The sequence below is a fragment of the Melopsittacus undulatus genome, chromosome 6 (genome assembly GCF_012275295.1).
Source record: "Melopsittacus undulatus isolate bMelUnd1 chromosome 6, bMelUnd1.mat.Z, whole genome shotgun sequence".
NCBI classification, from domain to species: domain Eukaryota; kingdom Metazoa; phylum Chordata; class Aves; order Psittaciformes; family Psittaculidae; genus Melopsittacus; species Melopsittacus undulatus.
Genome location: NC_047532.1, coordinates 38,038,804 through 38,063,097, shown reverse-complemented (window position 1 = coordinate 38,063,097; position 24,294 = coordinate 38,038,804). Strand labels below are relative to the sequence as shown.

Below are 24,294 nucleotides of genomic sequence, written 5' to 3'. Positions count from 1 at the left end.
ATCCCTACCGCTATTAGAAGTTTAAATATGAAGCAGAAAGAATATATAATAAAAAGGTAGCTTTATGAGCTCCAGGCATCTAACTAGCCTTCTCTCCAAGCATACCTCCCTGGGCACACATCTCATTTTTGTTGTTTTCTGTAGATCAGGAAAACCAAATCAGTGTTGCCTTCTACTGACTTTGTACTCCACCAGCCCATGGGCCAGAAAATATCAGGATTCTGTGCAGAACTATTTCCAGATTTAAAGCCCTTCCCAACAGCTGATCACACTTGTGAAACTAACACACCACGCATCGGGCAGTGCTTAGAACCAGCTTGTTCATCTCAATGAGAGCTATGAGAATGGATGTGACTGCAAGAAGCTCTGTGCAAAGCTGTCTGTGTGCTTGCCTGCAGGAAGGCTGCCAGCAGTGCTGCTTGCATGCTACCCTGAGTCTGAGAAGCTAGGTATTCTAGGACTGGAGTCAGCAGTTCTTGCTCCCACTGGCTCCAATTTATCCCGTGAGCTGGTTCAAGCAGCAATATGAGAAGGAGAATTTCTTCCTGGCCCCAAGGAATTCCTACAGGCCCAGTTATGTATAAGTGGGGAAAGGCAATTTGATATACCAAATAAGACTACAAATTTAAGGCAAAATGCTTTCAAGGAAAAGGTCTTGCCATTTAGTAAAGAACAAATTAGTGGACACAGCACTGAGTACACTTATGCATAACTTGTAGTTTAGTTATCAGCACCTTACTCCACTTTGCTTCTCTCATCTGTGAGGATGCCTACCCTTTTGAAACCTTTTTAAGTATTCACAGAGAGGATATGAAGACACAAAAATTCTCCTGGTTGCCATTTATGGCCTACTTATTTTGCCCTCATTGCTCTTAATTACTCATAGATAGTGTTGTGTCAGTTCTAATTATTCTACTGTTCTTTCATGAATTAATAAACTTGAAAAGCTAGAAGCTAAACTATTGAATTCACAACTCATCTATAACCTTGCATGTAGATCAAAGAAAGACTGAAAGGTTATCCTTTTTACTGTTCTTTTCCTCATAGCATAAACACAAACTGTGAGCTGAATATGAATTTTCTCACAAATTATCTGTTTTCTAACTAAACGTTAACATATTAATCCTTTGCGAACTCACAGTTCTAGTTTTTGGAACTGAATTATTTCCTTACCTCTTTTTGCCAGTATTTTATCTTTGACTGGTGTGCAGAAATATGACTCTGAATTTGTTCCATTTTCAGCTTAATATTAAGAGCTTCCTTTTGAAGTGCATGTTCCTCATCCTGAATGTTTCTAATCCCCTGGAGTAAATCGTTATACTCCTCCTGAAGTCCTGGCAACTCTTCCTAAACAGAAATGACCGAAAAAGCACATTAAACAGTTGCCTACAAAAATGTTACCCCTTTTCACAGGTGACAGGTTTGCTTTCATGATATTATTCACAGAACTTACTCTCCATAATCCAAAGTATTGACATAAATAATATATTCTTGTATTTAGAATAACCTGGTCACTGAATCTCAAAGGACTGAAAATATGCTGCAGTTTATATTTTGTTTCCAGACCTGGGTCAAACAAGTCCTACACTGTGATGTTTTTAGCTAAAAGGCAGTTTTAGAGACAGGCAGTCTCAAAGAAACAGCTTTATTTGGAAGAATTTCAGCCATCCTGGTTGTTTTCACTGTTTCATAAGTCTGGATGCAAACTGAAGTACCACATGGCTGGGGGAAAGAAAAAAATCATCTATTCTTAAGCAAGTTTTAAACCAAATAATTTCTTTGGGAAACTTGGTTTCATTCATTTATTTTTTAGCTTCAGAAAATCAAGATATATTTCCAGGTAAGTATAAAAACCCAGACAGACAAAAAAAACCAACAAACCCCCAAAACCGAAAAACAAACAACCAAAAAACCCCAAACCCCATAATTCCCATTTCCTGACCATCATGGAATGTCATTCTGCTACTATACATTTGCATAAGAACAGAATAGAAGAATATAACTAGGATCTAATAAGGATATAACTCATCATCCTGACTTTACCTGAAGACCAGACTGCTTACTAGGACTGGTCCATGCAATTTTTCTTCCCTCATCATCTGTATTTAACAGTCAATTTTGATTAAACAAAATTTCTAACTTTGTGTGAATGCTCACAATATATTGCAGGATACAGAAAATAACATTCTTTGACATTTTATCCCCGTGGGAATTTTTGGAGGATGAGTAGTAGGGTAACTGAGAAAAAGAGATACTTTAGGCCAGCACTGTCAAGTCTGGGGCTTAAACAGCAGGGTAATTTTTTTCAAGTACATGCAGGTACTATCAGGTAACACAGCCCCTTGGCTAGGCATGCCTGGAATGTCTGAGGATGAAGTCTGACCAACATCAGGCCTTAGTAGTTATTGTACCAGAATTGTTCTATCTAAAACTGATTTCACATGCTGCATCCTCTATGAAGGAATACACCAAATTAACATGACACTTACTTCGGCTTCCTTGCAGTCATTCATAACCTCAGAAGCTTTGGCTTCCAGTTCAGTCATTTCTTTCATGAAGTCTTTAATTTCTTTCTCATTGTTTTCCAATTCTTTCTCCATGTGAAGAAGAGCATTTTCAGATTTTTTCACGTTTCTGCATGTGTAGAGGTTTGTATTCCTCATGTGAGTGCAAATATGACATAAGATAATATAGAGACACAATCTTACCTATGAAGCATGTTCAGTAACTTACTGACAACCAAATAGGAAGTGCTCATTTATCCACGAACTCATACTCACTAGATATCCAAGAAAAACCAAAGTTGCCTTCCTAAAGCATGCAGCAAGGAAGCCTCACTAAATCACTTCATTTATTCTTTCTGAGGCAGTTTGACATTTGTTCTAAGTATTCATTATTATTATGTTAAGCTCATATAAAAAGTGTATCGCATCTTATTTCCTGACATGCCTTATAATAGATTGAGTCCCTTCAGATTTGAAGTGCTCCGTTGCACGGTAATTAAGTGCTAATTTGAATCTTTATCCTGAAATGTTGCATTTTAGTGATAGGCAAATATTAGCAGAAAATTAACAATTAAATATTAATTTTTAAGCTCCCTATTAAAAACTACAGCATTTTATTTCCCTTTACCTCCTTGAGATAAGCAGTATTTGGTATTAAGATGTGACTGGAAATAAAGATGTTAAGATCACAGGATTTTTAGCTATGGAGAGTCCTTAAAGCAAGGAAATATCTCATGGGTACCAATGCCAACATATATGGCTATTTGAAGGCTGACATGTCTCTTCCCTGGTCAGGTTTCACTAAGCTTTCTAGGTCTGTAACATACACTAATTCACAAAGATTATGGTTCTTAATTAAGAACCAGTCTAACCCTGAGGTAAATCAGTTTAGAGAAAAAATATGATTACCTTCTAACCCCTCTTTTCCTCCTGCCATAAAGAGGGGAAAGCCGTCTCCCCTGGCCTGACCAATCCCCCCCCCCCCCCAAATGTCAAAATGTAATCGGGCAGGAACCAGTCACAGTTGCAGCCTAAAGCAGCTGAGCCCACTGACATACACCATACCTGTTCGCAGTCTTGATTGCTACCTGGGCTTTAGTAATAGCTGAAAAACATCCGTCTATTTCTTTGTTGATCTTGTTAAGTTTGTCTTGATGAGGTTTAAGTTTCTGATTATTGGTATCAATTATGAGGTTATGTAATCGTTTAACTTCACTTTCTATTTCACCAGCTTTCTCAGCAGCGCAGTCGTAATCTGTTGATTAAGAGTTAAGGTTGTTGAGCTGTCTCTATGAACACCAAACTACTGCAGCACAGTAAGTTTTAAGTGATAAAAAGCTATGCTGTATAAATATATTGAGAAGTGCACCTTCCTGACTCTGTGATACTGTGAAAGCGCTTTTTAGTGCAAACCAAAAATTTAAGTTGGATTACTTACTGTGTATAGAGAATTTAAACAGATAAGATAGCACATAAGAAGCTCATTCTTGGCATTTATTTAATGGGAAGATGCTCCAAGGTTAAGCTCTAAGAACTGGCTGCTAACTGTTGCTCAGCAGCTACTGTTACTGTACAGTTACTACACATTGAATAGCCTAATCTACTTTGAAAGTTTGTCTATTTAGCTTATATTTAAAACAGAACAAAAACATTTTAGTAAGTCGAACAGCTTTCACAAACTGAATGCTGCAGCACCTTACCATTCTAAGGGCAAAACAAAAAAAATCCCCCATTGAGTTTGCTACAGATTTACAATTTCCTTTCAGGGACAGAAGGGGTAAAGCAGAGACAGGCAGGTCTCTCCAGAGGAGAAGATAGGTTTGTGTCTCTCCACTACTTAGTAGAAATGTTAGAGAAGATATTTATAACATCAAACCTTAGCATTATTGAGGAAGTAAAGCATTCATACTCTTTTGATGTTATACTGTTCCCAAGAGGCATAGAGGGAATCCACAGCAGTGTGTGTATCTTCTCTTTCCTAAAATGCTATCAAAGCAGAATTGTGGGGGAAGGGAATTGTGTCTTACTGGGCTCATATTACTCCCTGAGCAAGAAATTCAAATAAACTGTCAGGTTTACTTTCCTAAACTACCACTTTCTTCAGAGTAGCTGTTATTCCAGTTCTCAGGGTCAACACCTTTCACAAGAATGGGGGTACATTGTGCCCACAGCAGATTACAGGATATTCATATTAATCACATAACAGGCCAGTCAGAGCATGGCAAAAGCTTTTATCTGACTTTAGTATCATTACCTCCACATTAACAATTCTTCCCCCAATTAAACTCAGTTTCCTACAAATCTGTCTGTAACACAGCCATAAATATCTAAAGGGCCTCACTCTCTATAATCTCGAGACACTTTTTACCTCTCCCTTTGAAGAAGAGGAGTTCCAACTGGCAGACTGAAAGAACAAAGCTGTAACCATTCATTCCTGGTTTAGTGAAAGAATATGACTATGATTTTTATCTTTAATCCCTTCTCCACAAAATGTACCTTTTTTATAATCATTAAGGACTTTTTCCAATTTGTTCTGTTTGGTTTTGTCCGGCGCAGTAGCAGTTACATTGGCTTCAAGTTCCTTAATGTGGGTTTTCAGATGAATTTCTTGTTCAGGTAAATTCTGCAGAAAAAACACAACTGTGTTGGAATCCTGTATTTCAGAGGCTCTTGACACTAACAAGGATGATGTTAAGCAGAGGCTAAGTCATCCCCCTGCACATTGATGGAGAAACCAGACACTGCCTTAATAAGAAACTTGTTCACCTTTATACTTGCTGAATACTTTTCTAAATTGTTTTTCATTTCCCGAACACCTTGTTGCAGTTTGCTTATGGCTTCTTCAAGTTGTAATTTCTCTTCTTCACACTGTACTGCTCTTTTAAAATCCTTCTGCAGTTGACATTCCATTTTATTGACCTACACAAAAATAAGGTATGATCATTTGCCTGGTAAAGCAAAACCTCATTCACCTGCTCAACAGAAAATAGACTATGATCACATAAAACACAGAAATAAAGTGGAATAAAACCCTGAAAATTTGCTGTAGCTGGACAGAATTAAGATTATGTACTAACCTCTTCTTCTGAAACAACCATTACGACTGAAGAACCCATTCTACCCTTCATTACTTTAGCCCCACCACCAGTCATGGTTCCTGAAGTAGAACAGATGAAAAGAAGTTATCAAGCTTATTGTGTTTAGATAGCACCTGCAAAAACCTGAAAATATAATTGCAAATTCGCACTTAAATACCTGACTGTTCAATGATTTGTCCTTGAAGTGTTACCACCCTCCATCTTTTGTCTTTTTGAAATGCTATTCTGGAAGCTTCTTCCAAGTCATTGGCTACTAAAGTATCACGTAATGCAAAGTAAAAAGCTGGGCGAAGCTTCTCATCGACTGCTTTCACCAGATCAAACAACCGAGGAACGTTTTCCGGAGTGGGGATTTTCTGAATATTTTTTTCCCATACAGCCATCTACATCAAAAAAGTAAATAAATGAATGAGAGATTCCTGGGAATAAATTTAGGTAATTTCATTATTCTAAGGCACATTAAGGCTTTAAAACAAATGCAATTGTACTGCAATTAACAGTAAAGCTTCCTTCTACAAGACATGCCAAACATTTGTTGTACACCTACTACAGGTATTTAAAAAGCCTTGTGATTCTCTCTAAACATCCCCATTTGCTATAGAATGTTCTACAACACATTTGTAGAACAGCCTATTAAAGCATTTTATATTTTAGCTTCTCTGCAGCAATATATATATACACAGCATGTTACTATATAACACATATTTTTAAACATTAAGACATTATACATACAGTATTAACACTGTGACATCAGGATAAATCATCAGTTTGTCCTGCTGAAGTACTGGTACTTACTTTGTCCAGGGCTATAAATGTGGCAACTCCAATTCTTTTTGCCTTCAAGAAATTCACACATGCCTGTGCAGTATCAACTGTATCGACGACAATGTTGTCTAAGGCACCACAAGATGATGAAATAGCAACATCATATTTCTCATTGATAGCTCCCAAATCTCCCTAATAATTGGGGGTCAGGAGGGAGACACAGAAGTACACTGGTGAGCATTAATGTTTTCTCTTGGTATCATGAAATAAATCACAAAATTTCACAGAAAAGAGAAAGAAAACAAACTAATTGGGGTTTTTCTGGGGGGAAAGAAGCCTTGATTGGAATTTGTAAAATAATACCACACCCATCTCCTCCTGCACGCTGCTATTTATGCATTCCTAATGGACTTGTTCCCATAGTAGAAATTCATATACTCAGCTTCAAAAGCAGTGCTTCTGGTGGAGCAGTGTAGTAGCATTCACTTATTTTCTGCAGACAAATGTTACATTTTATATGTATATACATTTTATATTTTATCTGGCCTAACAAGATCATTTAATGTGTGCTGTGGATGGTTCTATCATTGGTCAGTCTGGTAGGACCCAGCAAGTCCTATACTTCTGCATGGGGTTCTGTGCTGATCTGGAAAATGGGTACAGGGATGTCCACCATCTTGGAAAAAAATTTTCTCATAGCCATTGCCTTTATTTAGTGCTGAGTAGAGGAACCTCAATTTTACTTTATTTTATTTTATTTAATTTCATTTAATTTTATAGCACACCCATGGCATTTGCAATATTCTGCTCTTCAAATTCATAGCACCAGAAAAGTGAGGAATTCTACTTAATACTCTGTTACTGTTCTATTTCTATACTGTTTAAGACTTTAAAGTATAATAGCCTTTAACATCTACCAGTCTTCCATATAGTCCAGGAATATTTCCATTTTTCTTATGCTGAAGCAGAGCATCAAGCACTCTTCCTCGACTGCGACTCATTGCTAAAGAACTTTTGGCTTCTTCTACTTTATGACGCAGGTTTTGAACAAGATTCTTAGCACTTTCTTCTTCTCTTCTTAGTTTCTCAAGCTCATTTTCTTTCTAATAATTAAGAAAGAAAAAGGATATTATCTTCAAAATCACAAAAATTATTCATGGAGTCTTAAATTCATGATTGTGTAGGCAATGAAAGAGCCACTGAAAAGCAGAAGTAGCAAACATTTATCAGAAGAATGGCTGGTATTTGGATATACTTCTGCTAGTATTTAGTACACTTTGATACAAATATGACAGCTTATGAACTCACAAATCAGGCTTAGGACAAGGTAGTAGTATTTTTTTTTTCCTGTGGCGAATGAGAGGAGCAAGAAGGGAAATTAGAGGAAGGCTCAGAAACAGAGTCATTTATTTTAACTTGTCTCATCATTATAGATAGGGATATGTAGGATTTAATTTCAGTGCTTCCTGATAATATTTGATTAACCAAAAATAAGTTTGAATCCAAATACTCCACAGGTTAACCAAGTATTAGAATATAGTTTTAAAGTGTTACTTTGTGGCACAGTTTTTCTTTTATTTTCACCATGATTATTGCTAAAAAGAAGAGTGGAATTTTGATTTGTGTGCTGCAACATTGTGCGGTAAGGAAATTACATACAGAAGTCAAGTCTCACCTCTTTCAACTCCTGTTCAGCTTGGGGTAATTTTACACTTATCTCTTTGATAGCAGCTTTCCTTTCCTTAAGAGTTTCTGAAACAGTCGTCAAAGCCTCCTTTGCCTGATTTAACTGAGACACAGCAGTATTATGACGGGCAAGATAGATTTCAAGTTCTGACTGGGCAACATCCCTCTTTGAACGGACTTCATTCACTGTTTTCATAAACTCCATAAGCTCCTCCTCTTTGCTCTGCAAAAATGGACAATGTTACTACTAAAACCAGATGACTGTAGGATTTCTTACATTAATCAAACTGTATGAAACAAAGAGTGGAAATGGGTGTGTTCTTTTACAAGCTCTTCTATCAGAGGAAAACAGTTATGCTATCTAGAAGAACAAGTATTTCTTAATTTATTAACATATTCTGTATGGAAATTAAATAAGACATTTCTCATAAACATCACCAGGGAATTGTCATGGAACATTTCCATATAAACTTTGATAATTTTCTCAATTTAAATTTGGAAGAAGCCCTACGCATTGTGCTAAATTACAGATCAAATGGGGAAAAATTCTTCAGAGGGTGGTGAGGCCCTGGAACAGGTTGCCCAGAGAAGCTCTGACTGCCCCATCCCTGGAAGTGCTCAAGGTCAGGCTGGATGGGGCTTGGAGCAAGCTGCCCTAGTGGAAGGTGTTCCTGCCCACGGCAGGGAGTTTTGGAACCAAATGATCTTAAGTTCCCTTCCAACCCAAAACATTCTATGATTCTATGAAACCATGTTTTCAACTACAGAAAACAATCCTCCAAGTTACAAGATAAATATCTAGCCTGCAGGTGCTTAGTGATTGAACAGCTACTATCAACAATAACCAAGTGTTATAGTAGCTGTCCATTAATTCAAAGACAGATCCCAGCTTTTTTGAGAGGCTCAGAACAAACAATTTCAAAATCTGTTCATTTATTGAAGTAACACATTGGTTTAAATACTTTTGATGGGAGAAAAATAAAGTGTGTTCAAGTTATGGAAGTGTAAAATTATTTAACATGCATACACAAATAACATATTTGATGACAAATGATTCCTCTAGAAAGCGAGAAACTTAATGAGAATGACTTAGCTCTGATTATCAATTCAAAACAAATTTCCCAGTTAGGCTCCACTGAACTAACACATGAAACAGCACATTTGTCACGTAAAAAAGCATTTTTAAACCGTCTTGTGATCATTTCATTCATGTGTAAAAGCTATACATCAGTTAAGACAGCAAGTGCACTAAGTCAAAGCAGTTCAAACCTCTTTTTCTGTCTGAAGTCCTTGTGTTTCTTGCTTAAGGCTGTCTATAAGCTGCTTGAGTTTTAATTCTTCTTCCTCTTTTCTCTTTTCAAGAAGCTCTTTCTTAGACATTGTTTCGCTGATAGATTTTTCACTATCGGCAGGTACTTTTTTAAGTTCTGCCACCTGTGCAAGGAAGGACAACCAGAGACAAAAGCCATAGCAGTGAAAGAACACACTTTAAAGAAAGCTTTACATGTGAGAACTGAATCAAGGAATCACAGTGGGGCTTAATTCCTAAATATTGATCCAAATTGATCTCTTTATCCAATGAGCAATTTAAGATCTGTAACAGCTGGCAACAACTAATTTGGTGAAACGTATCTGTTAAATTAACTAAATTAACTAGGAAAGCAGGGGAAAAAAAGAAGTTTTGAAAAAGTAGTTACTCTTGAGAATATGCAAATTTCTGGAATCTGAGCAAACATGACAAAAAGATGCTTTGGAGCCGTGAGACCTCCCAGCTAAGCCGAGAAGCCACAAAAACCTTTTGACTTTAGGCAGATTAACAGCCTGGTACCACTGGATCCCATCTCCCACAGATGTGCAATTGGGAATGCCTTAAGGGAGAATAATGCAAACAAGATCACTGGCTGATTTAAATGACAAAGTATCTGACTGAAAAAGATAAGTATATGAAAATATATTTTTCCATCTTCTTTGTTATACAAAATGCAATTGGTGTCCTCTGCTGTTTTCTTCCAGATGCACAAAAACATTCTCATCTAGAGCAGCCAATTACATTTGTTTAGGCAAATCAGGTTGCAGTTCACATTACCTTTTCTTTTTCCTTCTGAATTTGCTTCTCCAATTTTTTAGTCTTGCTCTTGGCATGTTTTAGATTTTCCCTTACTTTAACATCCTGCAAATCCCACTGAGTAAATTCTTCTTTTTTTTTCTCTATGAACGTTGTTATTTTATCACGTTTTCTAAAGGGGAAAAATAAAAAGAAAGAATCATCTATTCCATAACCTATAAAAATGTCAGTTGAGCTTGGCTTAGTAAGCAAGCATATAGAATTTAAACCAATTACTCAATTTTTGTAAAAACCAGTATACTTACTATATTCACACTATTTTCCCAGGTAAGTTAAGTTTCATCAGAAAAAGATGAAGTAACAATGCAATATTAAATCCATTTTCAGAAATTTTATTTTTTCCTTGGTAAAATTTATAATTCACCTCTCACAAATAACTTACCACAATCTTAGAGGATGAGAAGATCAATATTGCAGTTGGACTGGAAATTAGGACCAAGACAAATCAATTTTAGGGAAACACAATTGATGCATAAAAGATTCATAAGGAAACCAGATAAAAATACCCAACATCCATGGGCCTAAACATTATGGAGGTATATCTAAAAAGCTAAAACAATATTTCATTGCTTTTGCAGTCAATATATAAAAGAATGTACTTTAAAAATCCATTCAAATATCAGACATTTTCTTATTGCATTACCCAGATTTCTGCAAGAGAAGTAACTACAAAACCTGCAAACCAATGAGATTTTTTTATTTACTTATTTTTGTGCAAGAGATCATTTAATCTATACCATGGAATGTTTAGATATACAATAAGTGACTGTTCATCAGATAATTGAAATTTCTGATGGAAGAACTACCAGAAACACAGCTGTGCTCTGAGTTTGGTCACCTTCCCATACAGCTGCTGTATACTTCTGCTTTCTCCAGTGTTCTGGCCCCTGCAATAAAGCCGACACACCTTTCCCTGAAAATCCTGCAAACTCTTACCACCACATATGCAAAATGTGTAAAATACAGTACTCTCAGTTTACAAATCTATACCTAAAGTACTTACTTTTCAAGTTCTTTCAAACTTTTAGTCTTGGTTTTCATTTCATCTCCAAGTTTCTTGCTCTTCTCATTAACTTCTTTTGTTTCTTCGTTAATTTTTTCTTTCTGCATTTCCATATCATTTATTCGTTTCTTTAGGTCATGACTAGGGAAAAAGCAAACAAAAAATCCAACTACAAAACCCAAACCTCCACTTTTTTCCATAAAGCTGACATTAATAATGGGTGTATATTTCCAATCTTACATGTAAACAAAACAATTATGTAAAGAATTAAACCTTGATGTTGTCACTCAATAACCTTGCCAATTCAGCACAAACCAGCAAGGAAATCTATTTAGACACTTCAAATTAAAATAGTCCTTAACTGATCGACTTTCTCAATTCAAGTATAAAGCTGTAAGAGATTAATTTGCCAGACTACTTTATTTTGTTAAAAGCTGGCAAGCATTACTTTTTTTTTTAGTGGTGGTGTTCTGTTTTTTAAAAAAAAGATTTTTGTGAAAATTATGTCTAATTTAAATTTTTTAACTTCAAAATTTGAAACAAAATCACCAGCCACATGCTATTCAACTAATTCTGAAGGACTGATATATTTTTTAAGAAATACAAAATACTTCTACTTAGAGATAAGGAGGCAGAGTTTAAGACCACTGCTACCACAATAAAGCCAAATCAAAACTTTAGAGAATTACTTACATGTAGTATTGACAGATCCGACTCTTTTCTTTAAACATTCTGTTTTCCAGACAAAGAAATTCTATGGCTTTATTCTTGTCTGCTTCCAAGGCATCCTTTTCTTTTTCCACCATTTTAACTCTGTTTAACTAGACAAAACAAAGAGTCAGAGCAGACTTTACTGCTAATACTACAGAAGAACAAACCCTGAGGAGAAAAATCTGAGACTCTTTGTAGCACCTGTCCTCTGGAGATGTGGTTCAACAACTCTACAAGACAGTTTAACACTGGAAGTTTTTCTGAAATCACAGATCACAACTTCCACAGCAGAGACTGTCATTTTAGAGCAATTCAGACAGGAATTTAAAACTAATAAAAAGATCCTACAGATGCCAGAAACAGCTCTGGCGAGCCAAGAGAAACACAGGTGAGAGAGAGAAGCTACATATAGAAAATAACATATATGGACTGCCTGTATTTCAATCTTCTGACTAGCCCCTTTTAAGTTAATTTCTGCACTTGAAAGTTCTGTTTTTCTTTCCCAGCCTTTAAAAAAAATATGTCTGCAACATACTAGGATTTACCAAGGACACAGCAAGCAAGAAGAACTTTAATATTATTTAGCACTTTTAGAACTGAACGCATAAGTAAAATGTACTGCAAGCAGGTTCTACATAGCTAAACTCACAACTAATGTTTTATGCCTTCTCATATAGCTGGTGTGTGCAACAACTCAACACTGCTCTGCCTCCCTCTTCCTCTCATCTTAGCATATGGAAAGTTTTCCTGCTATTTCTTCTATTTGCTGTTCAGCAATAGGAATCAGGCAGAAAACTTCTCTGGAAAGTTTTCCTGATACTTCTCCTATTAGCTATTCAGTAACAGGAATCAGGCAGAAAAACCCCTCTATCTCAATATATTCAGATAATGACAATATCTTTCTCTATTAAGTCTGAGCAGCATTTAATGCATGCAGATTATGATCAAAGAATATTCAGCAGGTAAAATCCTCTGTTCCAAGCAAACCCCCAAACATAAAACAAACAAACCAAAACAAACAATAACCAAAACAAAATTTTGAGCCTCACCTTTTCCCCTCTCTGTTCATTTAAATTCTCTATTCTGCGACACAGAACTTGGATAGGTTCTTTTAGTCGTGCAGATCCTATTAAGTCTTCTAAATATTCAAGCATGCCTTCATCATGTTCAGTCTGGCCTTTTGGTTTCATCATGGCGATTTGTTCAACTTCCCCCTTGGAAAAAAGAAGTTTGATTTGTCTCCCCCCACCCCTTTTGCTTTTCTTTTTTTTTTTTTTCGCTGGGAGCAGAGATAGTATTCTAAATAAACACAAACATCTTTGGAAAGCAGGGATATGTCCATATTCCAGCATTATACAAAAAAGGACAAAATAATGCAGTAGTCAAAACTTGACTATTCAGAGTGGCAATATATTCGGGAAAACAAAGATCAAAGTTAATGGAAATTTCCTCCAAGGAGTGCATGGTGGTGATGTGCATCAATTCTAAAGCCAACATTCAGATCTAAACATTGCTTCATTTCACTAAAGATTCAGAAAAGCATTTCCCCAACCTTAGAAAAAGAAGAGAATAAAGCATGCCCTCTAAGTCACGTAGCACCCAACAGTCTTAAGGCGTCTTAATGAAGATTAACATCACTGAAGGATTCTCTTTAGGAAACAGAAGGTCCACAATATCATGTCTTGTGGATGAACTGGACTTGCAATTCATATAACCAAGACCTCCTTGTTGGAAAAAGGACATTCTTTCAGTATTAGGCTTCCTTAGTTTAATTTTCCTTTATGTACAGCATTAACTTTGAATTATTAAGGCAAATAGTAACATTTTTTTCCTAAATAAGAATTAGGCAAAATTAAACCAAGACAATGACAAGGACTGTTTATGTTACTGATGCTATCATTAGCCAACAACAAAAAAAATCTATTATCAATATTTTATACTTAAGACAGAGTAGAACTACATGTTTCAAAATACAGATTTTGTAAATTACACATACATCAAGACAAAGACATGAAACTGAATATATACATATTAAAATTCTACCTGGTGCAAGAGTAGATCCTGTAGAAATTAAAGAATATAGAGTAAAAAGTATTCACATTTCAAAAACCTAGATACTTAGGTACATGAGAAAAGACAACTTATTCATATAACAAATAGTAGCGCAGAGTACCAGTACCAGAGTACCATTAAACACATGAAACAAAAATGGATTAAAAACTAAATCAAATTTAGTTTTATAACTGACAAGATCAGAATTATATTCCAGTATCTGACCTACGTATGTAAAAAATGCCTAAGTCTAGATCCAGAGTGAAAATATTAATTGGTTTTATTCATGGACAGTGGGATTGAATGAGCCCTCAGCAAGTTTGCCGATGACACCAAGCTGTGTGGTTCAGTTGATACGCTGGAGAGAAGGAATGCCATCCACAGGGACCCTGACATGCTTGTGAGGTGGGCTGATGCCAACCTCATGAAGTTTAACCATGCCAAGTGCAAGGTCCTACACCTGGGTCAGAGCAATCCCAGGCACAGCTACAGGTTGGGCAAAAAGGAAATTCAGTGCAGCCCTGCAGAGAAGGACTTGAGGGTGCTGGTCAATGAGAAAATGAACATGAGCCAGCTTCAGTGTGCGCTCTCAGCCCAGAAAGCCAACCATATCCTGGGCTGCATCAAAAGAAGCATGACCAGCAGGTCAAAGGAGGCAATCCTGCCCCTCTGCTCTTGTGAGACCTCACCTTGAGTATTGTGTGGAGTTCTGGTGTCTTCAACATAAAAAGGACATGGAACTGTTAGAACAAGTCCAGAGGAGGGCCATGAGGATGATCAGGGGACTGGAGCACCTCCCATATGAAGACAGGCTGAGAAAGTTGGAGCTGTTCAGTCTGGAGAAGGCTGCATGGAGACCTCTTAGCAGCCTTCCAATATCTGAAGGGGGCCTACAGGGTTGCTGGTGAGGGACTATTCGTTAGGGACTGTAGTAATAGGACAAGGGTTAATGGATTGAAACTTAAACAGCAGAGGTTTAGATTGGATATAAGGAAGAAATTCTTTACTGTTAGGGTGGTGAGGTACTGAAATGGGTTGCCTGGGGAGGTTGTGAATGCTCCATCCCTGGCAGTGTTCAAGGCCAGGTTGGATGAAGGCTTGGGTGATATGGTTTAGGGTGAGGTGTCCCTGCCCATGGCAGGGGGGTTAGAACTAGATGATCTTAAGCTTCTTTCCAACCCTAACTATTCTATGATTCTATGATTTATCATTTTTCATTGTTGAAGTTGAGGTGACAGCCAAGTCTCTACAAAAGTATGGATAAGGAAGAACTTCCCAAGAACATATAGAAGGAGTGGTAACTAATGAGATCTCTGGAAAATCAGAAAGTCACAGAAGTCAAAGGGCAGGATTTCTATGCAACCGTTGCAAATCAGGCCTATAACCAGCTAAGAAAGATGAGGATAAGGTCCCATTAGCAAAGGCAGTTGTTATAATTTTTGCCAAGGGGATTTTGTTCCACATTCTCAGTGCACAATGACACCTAGTGGCCCTACGTTTTTCTTCCAATTAGCAAATACCATTCAGCTGAGCAGAAGAGAAAAAGTTTAATTTTGCAGATTTTTCAGAGTAAAACCTAGTAATATATTAAGACAGGTCTTCTTGAACATAATTCCTTTGTTAGAGTAAAACATGGAGGATGGTTTTGTTTGGGTTTCTTTTTTCCTTTCTTTAATTAACACTTCAGATGTTCAATGCATCTAAGCTGCTATTTTCTGGTAATTACTGTTCCTAAAAACGTGTCAGCAGTTCTGACAAGACAAAAAAAACCCCAACCCCAACACAACCCAGTTCTATTGCTTACATATCTCAAAAAGCCAGTTAGTTTTCTAATAACTGAAGTTGTATTATGTACAATTCCCATTGCACATTTGCTCCCTCGCCTGAAAGTACGACTTCTCTACCAAAAGCCACCTGTCAGCAAGACATTGCTTCTGGGTAGGAAACTATGTAACCTCCTAAATTTCTGTGGATTTACCAGAAAGTCTCCATTTTATTTATCCCTGCATTAAAGCCTTTCCTCTGTTTACATTCAAGAAATAAAACAATCACAGAAAATATATTTAATTCATGTGGTGAGCATCAAGTTTAAGAACTTCCTATACCTCACATCTATCCCTTAAGTTAGGTGCTGCTGTAAACCACAAAACTGCCCTGGATTTAACAAGACCACAGGAATTATAGACAAACAAGGAGTGCAAGTCAACTTTATTTTTTTTGTTTTACAATCTACCTAAGTATTATTAGCCATCTTTTAAGTCATAACCATCTAAGAAAGATGATTACGCAGTTGTGAGGGTTCTCCATAGCTCACTAATGTAATGGAATATAACTGCAATACATTTAATGATGTAGTATATAATTATTGACATTTAATCCAATTGTATCTAGCTCTATAACCTCATAAATTAAGAAGTCAGGGGTTTGGTTATCTGATTGTCTGTTTACATGGTAAATCTGCTGAGATACCTCACACTAAACCATGTCACCCAAGGCTCTGTCCAACCTGGCCTTGAACAATGCCAGGGATGGAGCATTCACAACTTCCCTGGGCAACCCATTCAAGTGCCTCACCACCCTCACAGTAAAGAACTTCCTTATATTCCCCTGTTTAAGTTTTAACCCGTTACCCCTTGTCCTATCACTACAGTCCCTAATGAAGAGCCCTCCCCATCATCCCTATAGGCCCCCTTCAGATACTGGAAGGCTGTTATGAGGTCTCCACGCAGCCTTCTCTTCTCCAGGCTGAACAGCCCCAACTTTCTCAGCCTGTCTTCATATGGGAGGTGCTCCAGTCCCCTGATCATCCTCGTGGCCCTCCTCTGGACTTGTTCTAACAGTTCCATGTCCTTTTTATGTTGAAGACACCAGAACTCCACACAATACTCAAGGTGAGGTCTCACAAGAGCAGAGGGGCAGGATTGCCTCCTTTGACCTGCTGGTCATGCTTCTTTTGATGCAGCCCAGGATATGGTTGGCTTTCTGGGCTACGAATGCACACTGAAGCCGGCTTATGTTCATTTCCTCATCAGCCAACACCCCCAAGTCCCTCTCCACAGGGCTGCTCTGAATCTCTTCTCTGCCCAACCTGTAGCTGTGCCTGGGATTGCTCTGACACAGGCATAGGACCTTGCACTTGACAATAAATACCTCATCATCTGACCAGGAATTACTAGTGATTGCAGTTTAGGCCACAAATTAAATAACATTTTGAAAAGTTGAAGTGAATCGAGTACTGTTAAGATAATTCACATGAATTTAACTCGTCAGGCTGGCAATTGGCAGTTTAATATTCCTAATTCAAAATAGGCAAGCAATTTTAGAATTTTATATTATTCTTATGTGAAGAGATGTAGACAGACTACCTACTTAAATTCTTGTATTCTTTTCTTATCAAGGGTAAAAATGAAAATACTTAGCAACTACAAGTAATAATTGAATAACAGGAATATTAAATATTATTTAATATCTATATTATTTACCAAGTCAATATATTAGGAAATCTTTTTAGCCCATCCCTATGGTTAACATGCTAAGAAACAAAACTGTTTCCAGCTACTTTTATTGATAAAGGAGACCAAAAAAGCTTGTACCTTCTCTTCTTTCAAGTAATCATGACAATGATTAGCAGGGGGAGAAAGGTGAGAAATAATCACATTTTAACTCTGCATTCTGTTAAAAGTTCATAGTCAGCATAACTGTTCCCTTAACATTTTAGCAGTGCTTATTACTTGACCCACTATTTGAATTATGTAAAAAAAACCCAACAAAAAAAAACCCAGCCCAAGCCCCAACAATACAACCTTGCCCATTTATCTAGTGAAAGATCTCTCAAAATACAGACAGCTCTTCTGAAAGTGAAACTAAGAAGGCAGCAGGCAGACATTTGTTGAAAAGCAAGTATGCTTGGGTATGCTAAATATGGCTGTCACACCTAAATTTACAAAGTCTTGGAATGGACCACCAGGAAATCTCTTTAATTACTGCCCTCAGTTATCTTCCTGCACTTCACAGGCATGAAATCATGAGGGGGACTAATGTGCAAAACTAGAACAAAAAAGAAATAAATCCTCTGTTCAGCTGAAGACAATCAAAATGGATGTCAACATTAAGGCACTTGTGACACTGGCAGACAGCTAACAAAGAACAAAACACCCACAAAAGTAATCACTGTATGAAAACATAACAAATATCCACGGAGTATTTTGGGAAGGCTCTACATTCATGGCAAGAACTCTAAATGGAATTATAAACCCAGTTTCAGTTTCTGTATTGTGTGTGAAGTCTTCTGCATCAGACTGAAGTTATCACAAGCTGCTGGCATGTCACTGGTAACAGAGGTAGTCAACTCAAATACTGTATAATGAACAGACATCTAAATAACAGTTTCTAAAGAATGCCTCAGTTTAGTTATCAGAAAACAATTTTTACTACATTTGAATAGAGAACACAGGTTTATACGGGGAGAAATTTCTAAGCAACAAAGTTAGCTTATATAATGAGAAACCTTGCTTGACAGTAGGCTACACAGTTACAAAACCAAGGGCAAGTGCCAGTCTCCTTTGAAAGCTATTTCCTCAAGTAAAAAGTATAAAAAGTAACTTCAAGGAGTTTGGAAGCAAGAGATTCTGCCTTCCTTTTCACAGCTGAAAATTATTTCAGTGACATAATGTTCAAGATATTTTCTAAAATTTTCTATTCTAAATTAGAGCAGAAACTTTAAAGTAAATTGTAAAAGCTGTCAAAAACTAGTGTAAGACTTGCTCATCATAAAATTAACTATGTGAAATCAACACCCCACTTGAGGAGACCTAGGGTCAGCAAAGCACTGGATGAACCGGCAGCACACAACATGCAGTCCAGGAGCACCTGGACTTGCTATGCCTGCTTCGCTCAACCCCACACAGATGCTGCAGAGGTATGTCCAGAAAGACACCTGAAGAATTAACAGAAGTGGTGACATCACCAGCACCTTTTATCACTGTCTTAAGGTTGTGAGGCTGCCAAGTCAAGGTTCCCTGTACTCCAAGTTATGTGCATTGCAGTAACACTTGCATCCTTGAAGTATTTAAGAATGCTGTAGATTTAATGCGAGATGCTTATTATTGCAGAATTAATCAAATTTCAATCTCTATTGCATGCATACTGTTCTGCACTCATTGTTGGAACAAAACACATATTAGGACTAGCACATCTCCTACAATGCAGGCAGCTTAAATATAATCATAGAATAGTTAAGGCTGGAAAGGACCTTAAGATCATCAAGTTCCAACCCCCCTGCCATGGGCAGGGACACTTCACACTAAACCAGGTCACCCAAGGCTCTGTCCAAACCAGCCTTGAACACCAGCACGGATGGAGCATTCACAACTTCCTTGAGCAATCCATTCCAGTGCCTCACCACCCTCACAGTAAAGAACTTCCTCCTTATACCCAATCTAAACTTCTCATGTTTCTGTTACCCCTTGTCCTACCACTACAGTCCCTAAACTGCTGCTCTCCAGAGCAAACTTGTGACACGCAAGAATTTCACCTGCTGTGTAGGCCTCACAAGGTGGCAAAATAAAGCCCCTAAACTATTACCTCATTTCTACAAACTACTATTTTCTCTAAAATTACAATTTGTTTCTTTAAACAGCTAATCCTCTCACAAAGGAAAGCTTTTAATCTGAGTTTATCCAGTGTTTTCTGACATATAAAGATTTGAATTTTAAACAAGGTTATCAAACTGCTCATTAAAGGAAAATTTTGACCTACTCAGTAAGTTGCCTTTCTGCAACTTTTAATCTTGATACCAGATACTACTTTACACTTCTGCATGTAACTCCTGTTTGTTGCTCTTGGCAGACAGTAGCATTATGTTCCAGCAATCTTCCTTTCCATCTCTAAGAGAGGGTCTGTGAACTGAATCATTAATTCCAAAACTAGGAAAACTCTGAATAGCATAACTTGCTAATCCCAATACTGACATTACCCAGCTTCAACCAGTTATAAACTCTAGTCATTGGTAATTCATTCTGTGCACAATATTAGTTCAGTCTGTGATAGCGCTGGCACTGGAATTGCAGAGTTTCAGAATACAGCCATCAGATTCCATTTTAAAATCCTTGTATGAAACAAGACAGGGCTAGCAAAAAACTTTTGACATTAAAAGCTCATTGACAGCAACCTTCAAACTCTTCATAAAGAAACAAACAATACTTTTTTTATTTGCAAAAACTTGCCTGCATTACAACTAGCTGTTTCTGGAGAACCTATAGACAAAAATGTTTGCTTACCAATATGTCCCCTTTTCTCACCCCTGAAAATTAGGGAAAAAAATTCTACTGAAGACAGTGTCTTCCAATATAATTAATTTTGTCAACTAAATTGTTAATACACTTGCAGATCAACTTCATTAGCATTCTACAGAATTATTATGGCTGCAAGTAGGTAAAAATACATTTTCCAGGATTTCGGGTTGTCACTTCATTTCTGGTGACTTAATATGAAGCTTTAAAATAAAAAAAAAAAAATACTGAAAAACAGATTAGCAAAATCCTGTACTACCTAACAAACCAGACTAATTTTTGAGTGTTAAAACCCACACATCAACAATGCTTCAGATGCACAGTAAGGCACAGGCACATTAAAATATAAGATTGTAACAAAGGAATTTTGTAGGTTGGAATCCAGTAGATGGAAATGTGCTGCGCCTGGGGCGGGAAGTGAGGAATACCGGTACTCTGGGTGGTTTTTGAAGAGAATTTTCTGTTGCAGCTGTTGTGTTTTAGTTTTTGAAGGGGATTTGTTAGTGGAGTTCTTCAACACAAGCCAAATTGAAGAGTGGAGTAATTTAGCATCTAACTGAAGTGAAAATTACATTGTTTTAATCATGAGGAAGAGTTTTAGAGAAAATACCACCCAAGAGATGAAATATTATACACAGAGACAAAAACTTCCATGTCTTTAGATGTGGCTGAGAAACTTAGTGAGGCAATACCTTGCAGAGTAGGACAACTTATTTATCTTAGTTTCCCCACTTCAACTATTGCAAGTAGAACAGAAGAAATCTTTCAGACCCTTTGTGGAACTTCAGTGTGTTTTATCAAACAAGTCCAAGCTTAAAAAATAAAAAAAATAAAAATCACAGATTTTTAAAAATTTGACAGACCCTTTATACAACCTTTTCATTTGTTTACATTTCCCCACCTTTGAGGTGCTGGCAGGAGGAAAGGCAACTTATTTCCAGTTGAACAAAGGAAGCTATTGCAAATAGGAAGCACCTCTTGTAATAGCCTGGGTAGTGTCCTCTCATAATAAGTTTTAGCATTTGGATTTAACCTCACACCTAGATGTCAAATCTACCTAGCTGTGGTTCTGCATCAATACCAGATGATAGCTTCATTACATAATTCTTTTTCTACCAGCAGTTGGAGTAATAAAAAATGTAGAACAAGCCTAGCTACTACAACCTGCCCAAATTCTCATTTATGCCTTGGAACATAAGTGCGGAGGTACTCTGAGAGAAATCTTTGGCTGGGGTTCTGGTTGATTTTTTTTGTTCGATACTGAACTATCATAAAATTTTAGATATGATAATTGTGACTATAATATTTGTTTTTTTAAGGCAAACACAGCTTCTTTTAAAATTCAGAACAGTATTTTAGTAGTTTCACTGTAACTGCAGTATACATTTGGTAACATGTTTTTAAGGTTTTTTAAGCTCCCATTAAAGAAAGTTTTGTTACTGAAAACAAAATCTTTGGGTGACAGATGGGTTTCCTGTAATCCCAAGCACAGCACCTGTTACAGCACAATTACAACAATCTTGTATAATACTATCAATATTTACATTCAATCTGCTTACTGGATTAACTGATTAAATTAGTTTACAACTTTATGATATGACATAATTTCATTTTCATAAAGGTAATATGCAAATGTAGACAGCAGTCAGAACATCATTTAACTTTGTCAAGCATCAAGACTATCAGTCTTGTGATGTGTGTGACTATTTTATTACATATGCATGCATTAAAAGCAAATCAATGTAAGCATGTTAAGTTTATTAAAATTGTTCAAGCATGAAGATTTGTTCCCCTCCTCCCCCCCTCAAAAAAAAAAAAACAACTATTGGAGTGATTAGAAAAATTCCAACCACACAACTTTGAAGGAATAGGGTTTTCTTTATATGCAACAGGTGATAAACAGAACTTGTCCTTTAAGCACTGAACTGAAGCAAACAGTTGATCACAGCCAGCATGTCCAGAATGCTGAAAAAAATCAGTACTTGCAGCTGTGATGGGCACCGCTAACTCAAAATTTTGTGGAGGATTACAGTAACCTACACAAAACCTCTTAGTATTTGTTCCACTGAAGAAAATCAAACTTGATCAACCCAAATTATAACCCAATTTCAATTTTTAACTTTTTAATATAGAAAGCTAGAAAAAACTGACCTGGCATTTCTCTTAATAACAATCACAAAGCTTAGAATTTTTACACTTTTATGGAACACAGCTGTACTTTAATTCTTTCAAATGGTGAAGTGTTCCTCCCAGAGCAAGAGGAATGAGGACAATACATTTTGCAAATATTTCACTAGCCAGCTAGATGAGTCAAAATTACAGGGCACACAATGATAGCTCTCACTTCTTAACTATGAATATAGTAAGGAATGGCAAAAAACTGCTAAATTTATGTATATTCTGTTTCCTCATTTCATTTCAACAATGTGCCTATACTCCCCCTCTTCATGTAGAGTTTTGACTGTGAATTCTAATTCTGCATACATAGGCCATGGAAGCTTCATACACAGGTAATCAATATGCATGTAGCCTTCTGATTCTTCTGGAAATATAACTGTAATATAATTCTGTTCAGGTTTTGGTTGTCTTTTTGTTTGGATTTTTTGTGGTGGGCTTTGGTTTTGGTTTGTTTTTCTTTTCTCTTCTCCCCTCCCCCTAGTTCCATGTTATTGCTGCGATCATTTAGTGCTTGCAGTCATATCTCATTTCTACCCTCTAATTTTACCAGATGGCAAATATACAGGAGGGGAGAAAATATCAAATACTCAACTTCATGCTCTGCCTTCTAAGAAAAGTGTTACAAGCTAGGTGGGAAATAAGAAAGTCAAATTAAATTCACATACACAAATCTACAAGGCCACTACTGTCCAAAGATGAGGAAAAACTTAGAACTAGCCTGTTATACAACATACAGTTGTTCACACAAAACTACTATTCTGCATTCTGGAAATAATTTAAAAGTAGCCTTTGTCAAGCTGTTTGCACATCTGTCTAATTTTAGAAGCTTTAAGGACATTCTTGTGTTTAATACAAGAATACAAATAGATTGCAAATCTAGAGTCTCTTTGGAATCTAAGTCAGTTATTGTCAAACTCAACCTACAATGTTTGATTTAAGACTATTGGTATGTTCTTATGAAGCTATTTAATATATCACTCTCATTTACATATTGGCCCCCAGAAATGTGCTTTTCTTCACTTTCCATGTTTCCTTTTTTCTCTGAATAAAACTTAATAAACAGTGGTTACAATGTTTTGTTGCAATTAACTAAATAAAAATAATATGAATTGCCAACAGAAGTTTTCTGGTATGGCAAGAGATTTCATATTGACACTGCACATAGACATATTAGCATACCTTGCACTGCCTAGTGTTCACTTCAGTGTAAAGCATAATATTTAAACAGTGAAATTGATACTGTACTCCATGAACCAGTGAGGCTTCTATTTTTACATAATACTTTATTCAAAGAATCTGGTTTTACTTAATTATACTATCACACTTGCTTTAAGTCTTCTTACAACTTCAGCTCAGCTGTCCTTGAATTTTCTAGAACAAACCTCTCTTTACCACTTACGTTGGCAGCACAGATCACCAATTATAATCCCAGTAGAGCTTTTCATCTTGTGCTCCACTCGGCACATTAGCTCAAATGTTGGTGTGCCTCATTAGGAAAGCAGACCTCAACAACTGGGAGCTTCTGGCTTATCTCAAAGTGAGAAGAAAATTTGCCTCTCTCATTTCCTCTCCAATACGCTGGAAGAGCGTCTCCTACATTATTTCCACAAAGCAGCAGGTGAAAAACTTGACCAAATTTCCTTTCTGGCAACATAATCTTGCCATAGGATAGGACTTACTACATTGCAAAATGCCATTCCTATCTGTTACAAAAATACATGCATATAAAATCACTGTAGTTGCTAATACTTGCTTACAATTACATAAGAATATTTTAATTAAGTCTATCAAATACAGGTAAGTGAAGTACTACTGTAATTAGTACAACAGTTACTTAAATCAGCTTCAAGTTGTTTGAAAGAAAGTAGCTTTAAACTAAATG

At 36.7% G+C, this 24,294-nt stretch overlaps 1 protein-coding gene across 4 annotated transcripts in view; it reads right to left on the bottom strand.

Moving 5' to 3' along the window:
• Positions 1–24,294, bottom strand: part of SMC4 (structural maintenance of chromosomes 4) — a 38,842-nt gene that overhangs the window by 4,711 nt on the left and 9,837 nt on the right. For all 4 annotated transcript variants that reach the window (XM_005141958.4, XM_031042672.2, XM_031042671.1 and 1 more), the window contains 15 exons: positions 12,942–13,106; positions 11,875–12,002; positions 11,182–11,322; positions 10,140–10,290; positions 9,323–9,487; positions 8,043–8,276; positions 7,285–7,470; positions 6,398–6,559; positions 5,760–5,985; positions 5,582–5,661; positions 5,271–5,423; positions 5,001–5,127; positions 3,570–3,759; positions 2,490–2,634; positions 1,174–1,347 (listed from right to left, as the gene is read on the bottom strand). In XM_005141958.4, coding sequence (XP_005142015.1) covers positions 1,174–1,347; positions 2,490–2,634; positions 3,570–3,759; positions 5,001–5,127; positions 5,271–5,423; positions 5,582–5,661; positions 5,760–5,985; positions 6,398–6,559; positions 7,285–7,470; positions 8,043–8,276; positions 9,323–9,487; positions 10,140–10,290; positions 11,182–11,322; positions 11,875–12,002; positions 12,942–13,106 — 2,427 coding nt within the window. The remainder of the gene's footprint in view (positions 1–1,173; positions 1,348–2,489; positions 2,635–3,569; positions 3,760–5,000; positions 5,128–5,270; positions 5,424–5,581; positions 5,662–5,759; positions 5,986–6,397; positions 6,560–7,284; positions 7,471–8,042; positions 8,277–9,322; positions 9,488–10,139; positions 10,291–11,181; positions 11,323–11,874; positions 12,003–12,941; positions 13,107–24,294) is intronic.